Genomic DNA, 13,584 nt, shown 5'->3' with positions numbered 1-13,584 from the left:
ACGGTAGATTATTATATTTAGTTATAGCAAAATAATATAAACTCGCGTAATAAAGCTTAGGAAAGTCTATTATTTTCGATATTTTTATATTGTGACTTTCAATTATAATTATTTGAAAGTCTACTAATTCTAAAGACTACTAATGCTAGATCTCTAATGATCATTATCTTCTATGGGAGTCTAAGGTTCATCACATGCTTCCATCTAATCTTCTTCTTGTGGGTGATTTATGGGAGTTGGACTTTTAGGTGTCGTTTAGATGTTGAGATGGTTTCATTTCGTTTCGTTTCATCTCATATTATTTTATCACAACTCAACATCTAAATACAATTCAAACATATACTTTTCAATTTTAAATTTAATTTTTTCATCTAATCATTATAACTTTTCCAAACTTTTAAATAAAAGAAAAAAAACAAGTCAATTTTCTCAAATATCAAAATAAAAATAATATTAAAAAAAATATTATAATTTTATAATATTTTTATTTAACTTTTTCTTTTCTATTTTCTAAAATCCCATAAAACATCATAACTTAAATCATTTCACTATTATTTACAAACTATTTAACTATTATTCACAAATTTTTCAGCTCATCTTATTTCCCAAACTTTCCCTTCGCAGCCCCAATGTTAATATGCTTCCATGTAAGTTGCCTATTTCTTTAAGTGTGCTTATTCTTCAAGCCTTCGTGAAAAATATTCTATAAAAGACAAAAGGATACCTTTTGAGTTGTGAAAACTCTCACATAGATGCAAAAGCAAATATGTACACATTACAATGACAATAAACTATAAAACTTTCTACAAAATTGAGTATAAAGACATTCAAAATAATACAAATAAAAAATTATTATATATAATTATAAGTCCTATTAGTTGGCTATCACGTTTCAATTGAAAAAACCACTATCAACAATATTTTAAAATGCAAGCACAATCTTGAAAATATGAAAAATGGTAGGTAGGTAAGAAACGCATTTAGACTTTTGGAGTCATATATAATATATATAAATATGTATATATATATATATATATATATATATATGTATATAGGAAACTACATTTATGAAAAGGAAAGGAAGAAAAATATTTTTTTAATATCTAAGCGAACATCAAAATTAAAAAGTGAGAATAACAAAAAAGTAATTTTATAAATTGATGTAATTTCATATGATTTATCGGATCTGTTTTACTATAAAAGTAATTTTCAACTTGACAAACTATATCAAGTCACATCAATTTGTAAAATTATTTTTATATAATTAATTTGTAATTAGAATATTTCTCTTTCTAATTTTTAACGTGAATCCGATTTTTGAAGTCTTGGATTAACGTTGTTATAGAATTTACAAATAGTTTATTTATATTTTCAATTCTTGCGATTTGGATAATGAGTTAAGAAAGATGAGTTGAGATAGAAGTTAAAATTAAATAAAATATTGTTAAAATATTATTTTTTAATATTATTATTATTAAAGGATTTGAAAAATTGAATTATTTATTATATATTATGTAAAAATTTAAAGAAGTTATAATGATAAGATAATATGAGATAAAATATTTTCATTGTCTAAATGGGTACGTAGGTTTAGATAGTGAGATGAGAATTTTTAATTTTAGATAAAAGTTTAAAATATTATTTTTTAATAATAATATTATTTTAAAATTTTAAAAAATTAAATTATAATTTTAAAAAATCAAATTATTTGTTATATTTTTTATAAAAATTTTAATAAAATTGTAATCATTCAAACCTGCCTAATCATCCATATAAATCCACAGGTTGGTTCAGAGTGGAATCCACAAAAATGATAATTGATGGTCTATGATTGATCTTGAGACACTTGTGGGGTCCATTGAGCTAGCTTCCTTCCCATTGGTGCAAGAATAACCATGGTTAACCAAACCCTTACCACAACAAGGTAAACAATATGCCATTAACTCAAGCATGTAGTTAATTATTAACCAAGGTAACATAACCATATCCTTATAAATAAGGTGTCGTGGCTTCTTTTATAAAACCCTCGTATGCCTATGTTTTTGTTTTTGTTTTCGTTGGTAATTTGGTGAGGGAAAGAGAGAGAGAGAGGCCAAAGCTGAATAGGAAACCCCCCACAACAGTCCTGAAAGCCTCCCTTTCTCTCTCGAAGAAAAATAGTACTGGTACGTTTTTTTTTCCCATTTACTCCAATGACAATTTTCCATTTTTCGGGATTTGAAGAAGAGGGTCTATATCTGTTCAAAACTTGAATTTTAGCCCTCCCTCTCTTTCTCTCGCACGCACCCACAAATATCTGCAATCAAGAGAGAGAGTGCGGGGTCATGGGTTCCAAACTGGCTAGTAGCTTCAAAGCGCTAGAGTCGATATTTTCCCGCCCAAAACACGATTTACGAGCATGACCCAGATGGATGATCTGTTTCCTTTTTCGTTCGTTTTTGTAGTTCATCGGCTAAAAGTTCTTCGTCTTTCACGTCCGTTCTCTTTTATCGATTATATGCGGTTTCTTCTTTTATTTTTTTGGTTGGTTATGTGTGCTGTTTTTTTTTTCCTTTTGCTTGAATAAGTTTATTGTATAAGACTACTAAGATTAAAGAGAGAGTGATTTGGTTTTTAGGGTCTGAATTCGGAATAAATGGCAGGGTGGTCGATGCTAGCTGATGACGGATCGGCTGTAGATTGCGACAAATCCCCAAGTAAGAAGCTCAAGCCGAGCTTCTGCGTCGACCTTGAACCGGATTGGAAAGTGTCCAATAAGTTCTCGGAAGCTTGCGCCGAAAGCGAACGAGAACTTGACAAGCTCCGATGCGATTTCGAAGGGTTTCTTCGAGGTTTCGGCAAGGAGATCTGCACCCAAAACACTTTTCGCCCTCTACCTCTAATGCTTGGAGATGGGCAACACGTGGATTTGCTTAAGCTGTTCTTGGTTGTGCGAGAGAAGGGTGGGTGGAATGCGGTTTCGGAAAATGGATTGTGGCATTTGGTGGCTAAAGAGTCTGGTTTGTTCGGTTCGAATCTTGCTTCGCCAGTGAAGTTGGTTAACATAAAGTTTTTGGATACCCTTGAGAGATGGTCGAAGAGGGCTGTCGAGAATAAGGGCTTGGACTGCGGTTTGAATAACAGCCGTGTAAGTTTCAGTGGGTATTTGATGGAGGCGCATGCTGACCTTAGACCTTCTTTAACAAAGGCTCCGGGTGAGAAGCAGGAGTATCCGCATCTGGAATTATTATCTGAGGAGGTGGAGTCGAATGGGGGCGAAAAGTGTGATGGTGTTGAGGGATTGTCGGGTTTGAATTTGGTGGGAAAATTTGGTGATAGTAAGAAATTATGCAATGAAGGAGAAAGAGAGGCGATACTGTTGGATGGGGACGAGAATGATGTTGTCATTAAGGAGAAACAGGTGTGCTTGGATTCGAGTGAGAGTGTTGCGAATGTGCAGGATGGTAGAAACCTGTGTGACAATGAGGTAAATAGTTTGGTAGCTGAGCAGGATGGGGGCAAGAGATGCGATATTGATGACGATGATGTAGTGATCTTGGACCCAGGGAGATTTTGTGTTAAGAGGAAGCGGGAGTCTCTATGTGGAATGCTTAGCTGGATTACAGGTGTGGCAAAGAATCCTTGTGATCGTGCTGTTGGTTCATTACCAGAATGTTCCAAATGGAAGTCTCATGGGAAGGAGGAGATGTGGAAGCAGGTTTTGTTGGCTCGGGAGGCCATCTTTCTGAAAAGACAAGTTGATTCAAGTGCAGACCAATGGCAGGTATATGCTAGAACACCTTGTGTGCTATGAATAGTAAGTTGAATACAAGCATATTCTAGTCTTGTAATGTTCATGATTCTGAATTGGTGTTTTATTCAGCGTTGGTGAAAGTACTAGGTGCTCTTAAGAGTAATCACATCTAGAGCTTAGGTACACAAGCGCAAGCGTGCGCCTAATCAAAGTAAAGTGCACATTTAAAAAAAAAATTATGTATACTATAAAAAAATCCATAAAATACAATAAAAGAAGGTTGAAAAAGCAAGATGGTAATATGTTTGGCCTATTAACTCAATTTATTGGAGTATTATCCAACATGACAATCAAGTAATCATCTATTACATAAAATTTAAACATAGCATGTTTATATAATTCTTGTGTTTTACTCGCATACATATATGATGTTTGATATCTATACTCAAATTAAATTTCTATGTTAACTCAAAACTTACCAAACATTCCATGACCAGAAAAGCTCATAAAATGGAGGTTTTGCCTTCTGTACTAACCTAAGCAATCAATTGTCGACCCATCTAAAAAGCCAACTTGGACTATCATATCGGGTTCAAAGCGTATACATAAGATATGACAACAAGAAGCACCATGGTATGTAAATGATCTTCAATATTACCTAAGTACTTAAGAATATTTGTTTACATAATTTGGTCACACAAGTGCGCTTAAAGCACTTTGTAAATACACTTTGCTTTTTGTAACCAAAGCGCTTTGGTCTCAGTATGTTGCTGTGGCGCTTAAATGAGCTTGCTGGTTTTATTAAAGTGACATGCCCTAAACTTGGTCGATTTTATTTTTTGCTTTCTTGCACTCTTGGTAATCCCACGCAATGCCCAAATTTAAGCCACCTTTTATTGGGAAAAAAGGAAGAGTATTTATTTTATTTTTATTATTTTTTTACATATGTATATGAATTGAACAAAATTAATTAAAAAGAACTTTGTTCCTTTGGATAGCCTTTGTATTATTGAGCCTTCATAATTTTCTTGTCTTTTGTCCTATTCTTAGTTAGTTGTTTCTCTTGTATATTTATTCAGATCTGTGTCTATCAGCTAGTATCTATTCATTGGTAATTACTTGTTTTGTTGATCTTTATTATTGTGACTTTTTTCTAAGCTATTTTTATTGTGTATGCATTATATGGTTAGGGTTACAAATAAATTGACCCATCGTGGTATGCTCGAGCTTGGCTCATATTATCTTATAAACTTAACTCAAGTTTGGTTGATTTGTTAGAAGAGCCAAGGCTGAGCAAAAGTTTGGGTTAATTTATTGAACAAGCAAAACTCGGTATAGGCTATTTTGCAGGAAAAAATTCCATGTGGTTTATTGGTGGCCAGTTCAAGTTTTGCAAGTTTCATAAATATGCTTTTTTGTTCAAATTAAGTTTAAGAATTAACTTAACAAAAAAAGAATTAACTTAACAACAGTTATGGGATTACTTATGAATTTATGAAAATGCATAGTTTTAATAAAGAAAAATTATTTTATGCAAAATATATTAGTTTAATTAAATAGCTCTACAAGATTGAACTTGTTCAAAAAATAAAGATATGAACTTGAACAAAATATTTAGCTTGCCAATAAGCTCAAGCTGGATTAATCTTTGAAAAAAATCAAATGAACACAACTTGAATGTTCATACATGGCTTTATTATAGTTCTATTTGTATGGTCACATAATTTTATTGTTGATTTTAATTGTTTCTTGTTGTTTTATCAAAGTCGTTTACTGTTTTTGATAAGTAAAGTCATGTATTATTTGGTATATCAATTTTGTCCTTTGTGAAAAAAATATGATTTGGATGGAACACTATTAGGCTTTGTTTGGATACAAGAAACATTTCATCTTGTCTCGTCTCATTATTACAATTTTTTTAAACTCTCACATAAAATATAATAAACAATTCAAAATTTTCAAATCTTAAAACAATAATAATTTTAAAAAATAATATTCTAACAATATTTTATTTAACTTTTATCTCAATTTACTATCCAAGCGGCACCTTAGAGAAGAGACAAACAAATTTGAACAATCGCACACAAGATATATAATATATTTATGGTTTGATACAAAGACCCATGTCTACATGTGGTGATGATTGGAGGAAATTTTGTTAATAAGAGATGGAGCACTATAACACACCCTTAATTTAATTCAAAGCACAGATGGATGCAACCCAATTACACGGTTATGCTGAAAGTTTAGAATAGGTTATACCTAACTAGAGGGGTGAAGAACAACAACAAAATTGCACTAAGTATAGAAAACTAGGGGACTAGAAGCTATTGTGCATTGCCATCCAAACATAAAAGAGAACTGCACATGATGGCTCTTAGGTCCCGTTTGATTTCACAGATGGTCTCAACTTTTTTCATTTCATCTTATTTTAACGTCCAAATACTATTTAAATACAAACATTTTTTCAATTTTAAATTTTAAATTTTTTCATCTAATCATTACAAAATTTTCAAACTTTCAAACAAATATAAAAGACAATTCAACCTTTTCAAATCTTAAAACAAAAATAATATTAAAAATTATATTCTAATAATATTATAACTTTATGATATTTTTAGGCCTTGTTTGATTATATAGATAAAATGAGATAAAAAATTTGTAAATAGTAGTGAGATAATTTGTGAATAGTAGTGAAATTGTTTGATTTAAAGTTTTTATGGGATTTTGGAAAAGGAGAGAAAAATTTGAATAATCTCAATTATAAAGTTAAAAGAAGATTAGAATGTAATGTTTTTAATATCATTTTTGTTTTGAGATTTCAAAAAATTGAATTGTTTTATGTTTTGTTTGGAAGTTTGGGAAAGTTGTAACGATTAAGTAAATTAATTAAAAATTTGAAATTAAAAAATATTTGTATTTGAATGGTGTTTGGACGATGAGATGAGATAGTTTTAAAAGTTTGTAAAACCAAACTAGCCTTTATTCAACTTTTTCTCTTTTTTCTCAAAACCCTATAAAATTTTTTAACTCAACTATTTCATTATTATTCACAAACTATTTCACTATTATTTATATATTTCTCATATCATCTGTGTAATAAAAAAAAAGCCAATTTCTAGTAGTGTTCTTGCAGTTTTTGACTCTTGCTAGATGCACCACATTAAACTCAAAAGAGACATCCTTCAAACCCCTAGATTGCTATGGTTATTAACTTTGCGAATAAGCCATCAAGTCCACTGCTCAGTGGGTCATGATCCACTTGATCCTTGGCTTGTTCATTTTCAATATTATAACAATATTTTAATTTTATAATATTTTTATTTTACTTTATTTTTCTCATTTTTTAAAATTTTATAAAACATTTTAACTCAAAGCATTTCATTACTATTCACAAATTATTTTACTTCTATTCATAGATTTTTTAGGTAATCTCATCTTAACATCTAAATGAGGCTTAAAAATATCTAACATTTTTTTATCAGGTTTTGTTATTCCATTTCACTAATGGAAAAAGGGTTGATTGGACCCCATGCCATGCAACTGCTGTTAAAGATAGTGTTTTCTTCTAAACCAATGTCATAAATATTTCTCATCTTGGAAGCCAAACTCAATTATTATGCTCTCTTTAAGACTAAGGGTAGGTTTGACAATTAAGATGAGATACAAAATTCTCATCATATCTCATTTTATTATTATAATTTTTTCAAATTCTTACATAAAATATAATAAACAATTCAAAATTTTGAAATCTCAAAACAATAATAATATTAAAAAAATAGTATTTTATTCAATTTTTAATTTTTATCGAAAACAAAAAATTCTCATCTCACCATCCAAACTTGTTACAAAAGTGGCATATCCTTATATCCCTCTCTCTCTTGTCAAAACAATCTCAAAGCTCGTTTGGAGAGTGAAATGAGATAAGATTTTTGTGAATAGTATTAAAATAGTTTATAAATAGTAGTGAGATAATTTGAATTGAGTATTTTTTGGTTTTTGGGAAAGGAGAGAGAAAAAATTGAATAAAAAATATTATAATATTGTTAGAATATATTTTTGTAATATTATTTTTGTTTGAAGATTTGAAAATGTTGAATTGTTTTTTATTTTTTATTTGAAAGTTTGAAAAAATTGTAATGATTAGTTTGAAAATTTTTTATTTGAATTATGTTTGGGAATGAGATAGGATGAGAATCTTGAAATGACTTTTATTTCCAAACAACTCCTTACACACTTCTACACCACACCATTTGGCTGCCCATCTCCAACTACAGTTGTCGTTGATTTCATCGCTCCAAAGTCATTCACATGGTTGGTGGAGTTGGTGGATTTTTTTTTTTTTTTAATACTGAAAACAGAAAGGAATATTAATGAGAAGAAACAATTAATTTACAAACGTATCAACTCTTTATTACTAATTATTACACATTATCAACTCTTTTACCTATCATCTCACAAATTGAAAATGAAATTCTTTTAAAATTTAATTTAACCCAAAATTCAAATCAGCCTACAAAGAGACTTGACTCATTTTCCACCCTCCACTTGCTTCCTTCATTTCTATCTTGCCCTTTCACAAGTGTAAAAATGCAATAGAATTCAGTCTTTAAATATTACTCTGCCCCATCCATCCCATTTCTTCCTTTTAATGGTTGCCTTTCCCTTACCAACCTCCTCTCCAACATTTGATCTGTGCCTTTGCTTCTTCCTTTTCACACCCTCTATTTATCTCTGTCTTTATAGCTAATTCTCATTCTTTGAGGTTACCCATTTCCATTGCCTACACTTTTTTCGGTTTGCAAAACCAGTTCCTCTTTCCACGCCGTCTTGCGTTTAGTCTGCTTCACTTTTTAGTTTTTCCCCATGATCTCAAGGTAATTTTTTTTCCACTCTTTTTCAATGCTTCTCCACCTTTAAGTCCGTAATAGATTTTGAAGGCCACAAACCAAAAAAAAAACCTAAAATTTCCAAAAAAAGAAAGAAAGGAAGATATACCCATATGTCGCCGCCATCCATCCATCACTTGGGTGTGTAATTTCTTCATCTCCAAACTCTTCATCAAAGACACTTTCATCTTGCCCTCCACAAAAAGCTAGAACCTGTGAGCCAGGGTTGGCTCCATTAGCCCTATCTATGTCTGCTAGAGTTGTTTTGAGAACATCGGGATGTGCAAACTCCCCTGGAGATTGAATGACAATTTGAGACAGAATTAGCCGACGACAAATTGAGGAGAAGGAATTAGCTGGTGACAAACAGAGGGGAATGAAGACTACGGGAAATAGAGGCGATGAGATAACAAAGGGAATGGGGAGGGCTAGCAGCTAGGGTTGATATGAAAAAGCTTAAGTGGATTTTTCTTTTAAATGTTAATTGGGTTGAAACTAGCGATTATCGGGTTCGACCCGAAAGCCTGTCTAAACCGTTTTCTATTGGGTGGGTCTGGTCATTTGGGCAAACCAAGTATTCGGTTTTCTACATAGGCCTATTGATGACCTATAGGGCATGTCATCAAAGGCATAAAAAAAATTGGCTTGTTGGCCAATGTTCATCACCTTTTATGGCCACATAATCTCCCTTGAGCTTGGCACAAGCACTTTCCTATGGAAACTTCCATCGATGGGAGCACCATTGGTCACGATTTTTATCATGACCTTGGTTGGCTACATTATGACTCGTAACTTTCAATGGCGAGGGAATCCTTTCATGTCATTAGAATGTGATTGTTTTTTCGAAAAATATAAAATGTCAATTCAAGGCCCATAAAATGATGTAAGATAAAATTCTCAAGTATTTAGTTGATTTATAAGATCATTTACATTCTTTGGTGCCACATGTTTTCGTATGCGATGTATATGCATTGAACTAGATATAATAGTCCATGTTAGCTTTCTAGATGGACTGATATTGATTGCTTATGCAAGAAAAGTACTCGATACCTACAATTCATGAGCTTTTTTGGTTTTGGCGTATTTTGATTCAACCATGTCGTTTAATTTGAGTATGGCTATTAAATATTCTAGATGTGTATATTTGTGCTTTAGGTCTAGGCTCTAGACACCATTTGCACTTAAGAGCACCTCGCACTTTTGCCAACATTGGGTCAATGACTATGCCCCACAATGGGTGTGGTTGACTCGTTCATCCATTACTACACTATTAGGCTTGGTTTGTTTTCACAAGCCATTTTAACTCAACTTATCTAATCATTACAACTTTTTCAAATCTACACAAAATAAAATACACAATTTAAGTTTTTCAAATCTCAAAATAAAAATAATATTAAAAGAATATATTCTAATACTATTTTATTTAATTTTCAACTTTAATCTCAACTCATCTTATTTATCTATGAAAACAAACAAGGCCTTATTGTCATTTCATGTTATGGTGTTACGGGCTTTAATAGTGCAACACTTTTTGACAATTTATAATTAACCTTTCTTGTTTGAACCTGATTTTTTTTTCTAGCCACCGGGTCTTTGCTTGGCTCATTTAGAACTTCCGTGAGCTCTGAAAGTACAACTATTTTTTTTTTTTGTTCTCGATGCCATTGTTTCATAAATGTGAAAACCAAATAAGTAATGGAAGATTGCAAACACTGTTTATTTTTCTTAGGCCTTGTTTGGTTTGGTAGATGAGATGAGATTATATCTATTATAATTATTACAACTTTTTCAAACTTCCACAAAATATAATAAATAATTCAATTTTTTCAAATTTCAAAATAAAAATAATATCAAAAATCTATATTCTAATAATATTTTATTCAATTTTCAATTTTTATCTCATCTCATCTGTATAACCAAATGAGGTTTTAATCTTTAGTGAATCTGAGCTGCATTGGGAAAAAGTTACTAAAAAGGGGTAGTCAGGCATGCCCTGTGTTTTGTCATAATAAGTTGGATTGCACTCTGATCATTTCAATGTTGGATTTCTCCCTTCTCCCTTTCACATTTGAGTGGCTTTTAGTAAGTGAGTTCGATATGCATGCCAAAACAATTTTGCATTATTACAAAAGGTTCCCTCAGTATTTGATATCTCAGTGCCATTTCTTATGAGAGGATATGCAATATCATGTTTTAGGCTTTCACCTTTCAAAGATTATTTGAAGCCTTGCATTGTGTTATCTTCCTTATATATGTAATGCTCCAATAGAAGACCCAAGTTATATGACCTATATTTTAAAATGACTAGTCAATGATATAATTGGAATTCTGTTGGAACATTATAAAGAAAAAAAAACTTCTCCTTCCCAACCAATGTGGGATTCTATACACCACATATCCTTAACACTTATCAGAATGAGCTATTACAATCTACCCCTTTATATTCTCGACGTCCTTCTTGAGCCAATCCGTTGTAGGTGGTATGGCTGAAGTTCCACATTTTTTGTTGGGATAGGTCCTTATACTATTTGTAACACCCCAATGGAAGGTTTAAGCCAGATGACCTATATTCCAAAAAGATTAGTTAGTGATACAATTGGAGTTATATTGGAACATAAAAAGTAAAAACTTCTCATTTCCTAGCAATGCGGGATCCCATACACCACCTACCCTTTTCGCTTATCAGAATGGAATATCACAATATATCTTGCTAAGCACTTGGCAATACCTGATGGGTGTGTGTAATTTATGTACCCCAACAAACAACAATGAGTTCGGGATTTCTAATGCCAGTTCCTCTATAAATCTTCCATTATCACTGATTTCTGAGTTCACTAAAATGAGGATATACCCTAAACTTTTAGGGATGAAGGCTACCTGTTTTTACATGTTTAGCTGTTGTTCAAGCTTTCCTCCTAAGCTTTGTCTCAATATGTCAGTACTTCCAACTTTTCAATGCAAGTACTTTTATCTCAGTCATATGTTGTTCAAATTTGCAACAAAATGTGACTGTCTCATGTGTTTACATTGTAGAAAGCTCAGAAGATGCATCCATGCTTGTATGATGATCAACTTGGCTCAACTTACAATTTTAGAGAGAGATTAAGACATGGCAAGAAGCTCAATTCTGAGAAAACGACATTTCAGGCACAAGCTTGTTCTGAATCACTCTCAGCCACTCAAAGTGGCTCGGACAAAAGTCCTTGTGCTGAAGTTATGAAAGATGGAGTCGACAATGAGTTGCTTGGAAATACTGATTTATTCACGGAAAACTCAGCACTTGACAAATATGTCCCAAAGGGCATCTCTTGGAAGCCACGTTCAAAAGCTGAGGTGCAGGAATGGACTGGTATGACTTCTGAAAGTGACACTAAGTGGTTGGGGACCCGGGTTTGGCCCTTGGAAAAAGTGGAGCAGAGATATCTCATTGAAAGGGATCCTATTGGTAAGGGAAGACAAAATTCATGTGGCTGTGAAGTGCCTGGTTCTATTGAATGTATCAGGTTTCACAGTGGTGAGAAAAAATTGAGAGTGAAACGGGAACTGGGCTCAGCTTTTTATCAATGGAAATTTGATGAGATGGGGGAGGAAGTCAAACTTTCTTGGACAAAGGAAGAAGAACAGAAATTTAAGGCTACACTGAAGTCAAATCCTGCATCTCTTCAGACATTCTTTCGGGATCAAAAGTTTTTTCCTACCAAGAGCAGGGAAGATCTGGTGAGTTATTACTTCAATGTCTTTCTTATGGAGCGCAGAGGATACCAGAATAGGTTTACCCCAAATAGCATTGACAGTGATGACGAAGAATTAGAATCTGTATTAGTGACTAATGGTACAGGGCAGGAAGCCGAAAAGTCACCGAGCTCCATATTTTATTCCCCAAAGAAGCCACATACAAATCTTAGATAACTCTGATAAGCGCCCAACACAATATACTTTTAAGCAATCAAGTGCTTCAGTGAGAATGTGTATGGCAGTTTTTTGTTCTCCTGTGGAGGTTTTCAATGTTCTTTTTGCCTGGTTTATCAATGCAGAATCGTCATTCCCTTCTAGAAGTGAATTTGAAGGGTTAAAATGTCATATTGAGGAGAAATTTTGAAGAATGGTCAAGGACATACATACTTTTTGAGATATTTTTTGTGTATTCATCATGATTACTGACAAAAACTACAGGTACCTTGTATACTTCTGTATCGGTTTTCGGCAGTTTTTTTTTTTAAACAAGGCTTAAACAGAAGCCTTGGGGATATAGGGGAAAAGGTTAGAAACTTGGTGTGCTGGAATCTAGACTGTAGTCTCTCATCCCTCAGGGTAAATGCACCTGTTCACGCTGTTACTTTCTAAAATGGGTGTTTTCTTTTAAGGATTTTGACAGGGTATTGTAATGAGTTTTTCTCTTTGCAATTTCATTTTCGTTTCAGTAGATTAATCTATCTAGAAATAATATTTGCAGTCGTAATTGTGCAAGTAATATACAGTCGCTTTGAAAAAAATAAATTAATATAGAATCCACATGAAAAAAAAAAAACTAACTTTTTAATCGTAGATCCTACTCTTTTTCAAAGCGATTGTGCAACGTTTACAATTTTACGACTGTATGTAGCATTACTCTAATTTATCACCTACCTACCTGTTTGTACTTCCGTCTTTTCTTTCCTTCTTTTCTTTCAGGCAGTCATATACAATACTAGTCGTCGACCCTTGTAACGGGCAGAAATAATTACAAGGTCAATTAAAGTTTGTCACAGAAAGTAAAATGCAAGAATATCCTCATAATCTTGAGGAAAGATAATTCTTGTATCTCAACAAACATCAAGATTAAATTGATGCAAGCCCATGAAAGATTTAAGTCCACTAGGATAAAAGGGAGAAACAAAGTCTGAATGACAATGAATTGATTAGACATAAAAAGGTAGGAATGGACATGATATAGAATAATTCTATTTGTGTAAAGCACATATT

The 13,584-nt window shown here is 32.4% G+C and overlaps 1 protein-coding gene across 3 annotated transcripts; it reads left to right on the top strand.

Annotated features, from left to right (window-relative positions):
- Window positions 1-2,034: 2,034 nt before the first annotated feature.
- On the top strand, window positions 2,035-13,031 carry LOC122298979 (AT-rich interactive domain-containing protein 1-like). Of its 3 annotated transcripts, none has more exons than XM_043108831.1 (3): window positions 2,035-2,165; window positions 2,643-3,763; window positions 11,656-13,031. In XM_043108831.1, exons 2-3 carry the CDS (start codon window positions 2,651-2,653, stop codon window positions 12,529-12,531), a joined length of 1,989 nt encoding a protein of 662 aa, XP_042964765.1. In that variant the 5' UTR covers window positions 2,035-2,165; window positions 2,643-2,650; the 3' UTR covers window positions 12,532-13,031. The 3 variants fall into 3 exon arrangements, with proteins under 3 accessions (XP_042964765.1, XP_042964759.1, XP_042964757.1); XM_043108825.1 differs by having other exon boundaries at window positions 2,618-3,763; XM_043108823.1 differs by lacking the exon at window positions 2,035-2,165 and adding an exon at window positions 2,192-2,474.
- Window positions 13,032-13,584: the final 553 nt, after the last annotated feature.

This window comes from Carya illinoinensis, chromosome 2 (assembly GCF_018687715.1).
Source record: "Carya illinoinensis cultivar Pawnee chromosome 2, C.illinoinensisPawnee_v1, whole genome shotgun sequence".
In the NCBI taxonomy this organism is placed as follows: Eukaryota; Viridiplantae; Streptophyta; class Magnoliopsida; order Fagales; family Juglandaceae; genus Carya; species Carya illinoinensis.
This window is presented reverse-complemented; position numbering and strand designations above follow the sequence as displayed.

Excerpts from the sequence above, each read along its gene's own strand:
- LOC122298979 (XM_043108823.1), top strand. The coding sequence starts at position 2,399 with ATGACCCAGATGGATGATCTGTTTCCTTTTTCGTTCGTTTTTGTAGTT. Across the intron at positions 2,475-2,642 it reads AAAAGTTCTTCGTCTTTCAC|GGTGGTCGATGCTAGCTGAT; the intron begins GTCCGTTCTCTT and ends AATAAATGGCAG. Across the intron at positions 3,764-11,655 it reads CAAGTGCAGACCAATGGCAG|AAAGCTCAGAAGATGCATCC; the intron begins GTATATGCTAGA and ends TTTACATTGTAG.